Raw genomic sequence first — 954 nt, forward strand, 5'->3', positions numbered from 1 at the left:
GTTTATTAATGGATTTATTTTCATGTGATTAGTGTTAGGCATGATAGGCCCAGTGATGTAGATTTTCATTTGGTCTACTGGTTATACACTACTAAGTTACACTAGTACATCAGTCAGTTTCACAAAAACAATTCTTCCATTAAGAATAAGATTTTCTGTTTGATCATCAGCTTTCAAGTGAAAAAAGAATCATGAAAATCCATTATCATGCAAAATGTTCTCTCCTCAGGTGGCATGCAGCTACAGTTCCAGTACCAGGCTGGTGCAGGGCCTATGAGTGTGAGTGTGGAAACAGCGTACGTTCTCAATGATGACAAATGGCACTCAGTGTTGGTTGAGCGAAACCGCAAGGAAGCCCGCATGATTGTAGATGGAGGTGGAAAGGCCGTGCTCAAGGAACCCAGCGGTCCCGTGCGAGCGATACACCTGGAATCGGACTTTGTTGTTGGTGAGTGGTCTTTGTGGTGGCAATGGAGGAAGGGTCTCTGTCTCTCCCTTTTCCCGACTAAGGTTGTGACAGGTGATGCAGTTTTATGGTTGTTTTACTTCTTTAGTTGTCATGCATTGAGGAAGTATGAAGTAGCATGTTCATTTGTTTATATTTTTATCTCATTGACTGAACCATCCCCATTCCAGGAGCCACTTTGGATTACCGAGATGGTTTTGTGGGCTGCATCCGTGCTCTGGTCCTCAACGGGGAGCTGCAGGATCTTAGGGGAAGAGCTGAGAGAGGAATGTATGGGGTTCATGCAGGCTGTGTTGGCAAGTGCCAGTCCAACCCCTGCCTTAACAATGGAACCTGCCATGAGGGCTATTCCACCTATGATTGTGATTGCCGATGGACTGCCTTCAAGGGACCAATTTGTGCTGATGGTGAGCTCTCTTTTTACTTTTTATTTGTGTCTATGAATCCTTTAATACTCCTTTTTATTGAAATATTAGGTCGTTAACCTG

The 954-nt window shown here is 44.0% G+C and overlaps 1 protein-coding gene across 1 annotated transcript in view; it reads left to right on the forward strand.

Annotated features, from left to right (window-relative positions):
- Nucleotides 1-954, forward strand: part of LOC119594025 (neurexin-4-like) — a gene marked incomplete in the record, with an annotated part of 37,999 nt that overhangs the window by 21,781 nt on the left and 15,264 nt on the right. The window contains 2 exon segments of the mRNA XM_037943054.1: nucleotides 230-448; nucleotides 637-873. Of these exon segments, the coding sequence (XP_037798982.1) occupies nucleotides 230-448; nucleotides 637-873 (456 nt within the window).

This window comes from Penaeus monodon, chromosome 33, assembly GCF_015228065.2.
Source record: "Penaeus monodon isolate SGIC_2016 chromosome 33, NSTDA_Pmon_1, whole genome shotgun sequence".
In the NCBI taxonomy this organism is placed as follows: domain Eukaryota; kingdom Metazoa; phylum Arthropoda; class Malacostraca; order Decapoda; family Penaeidae; genus Penaeus; species Penaeus monodon.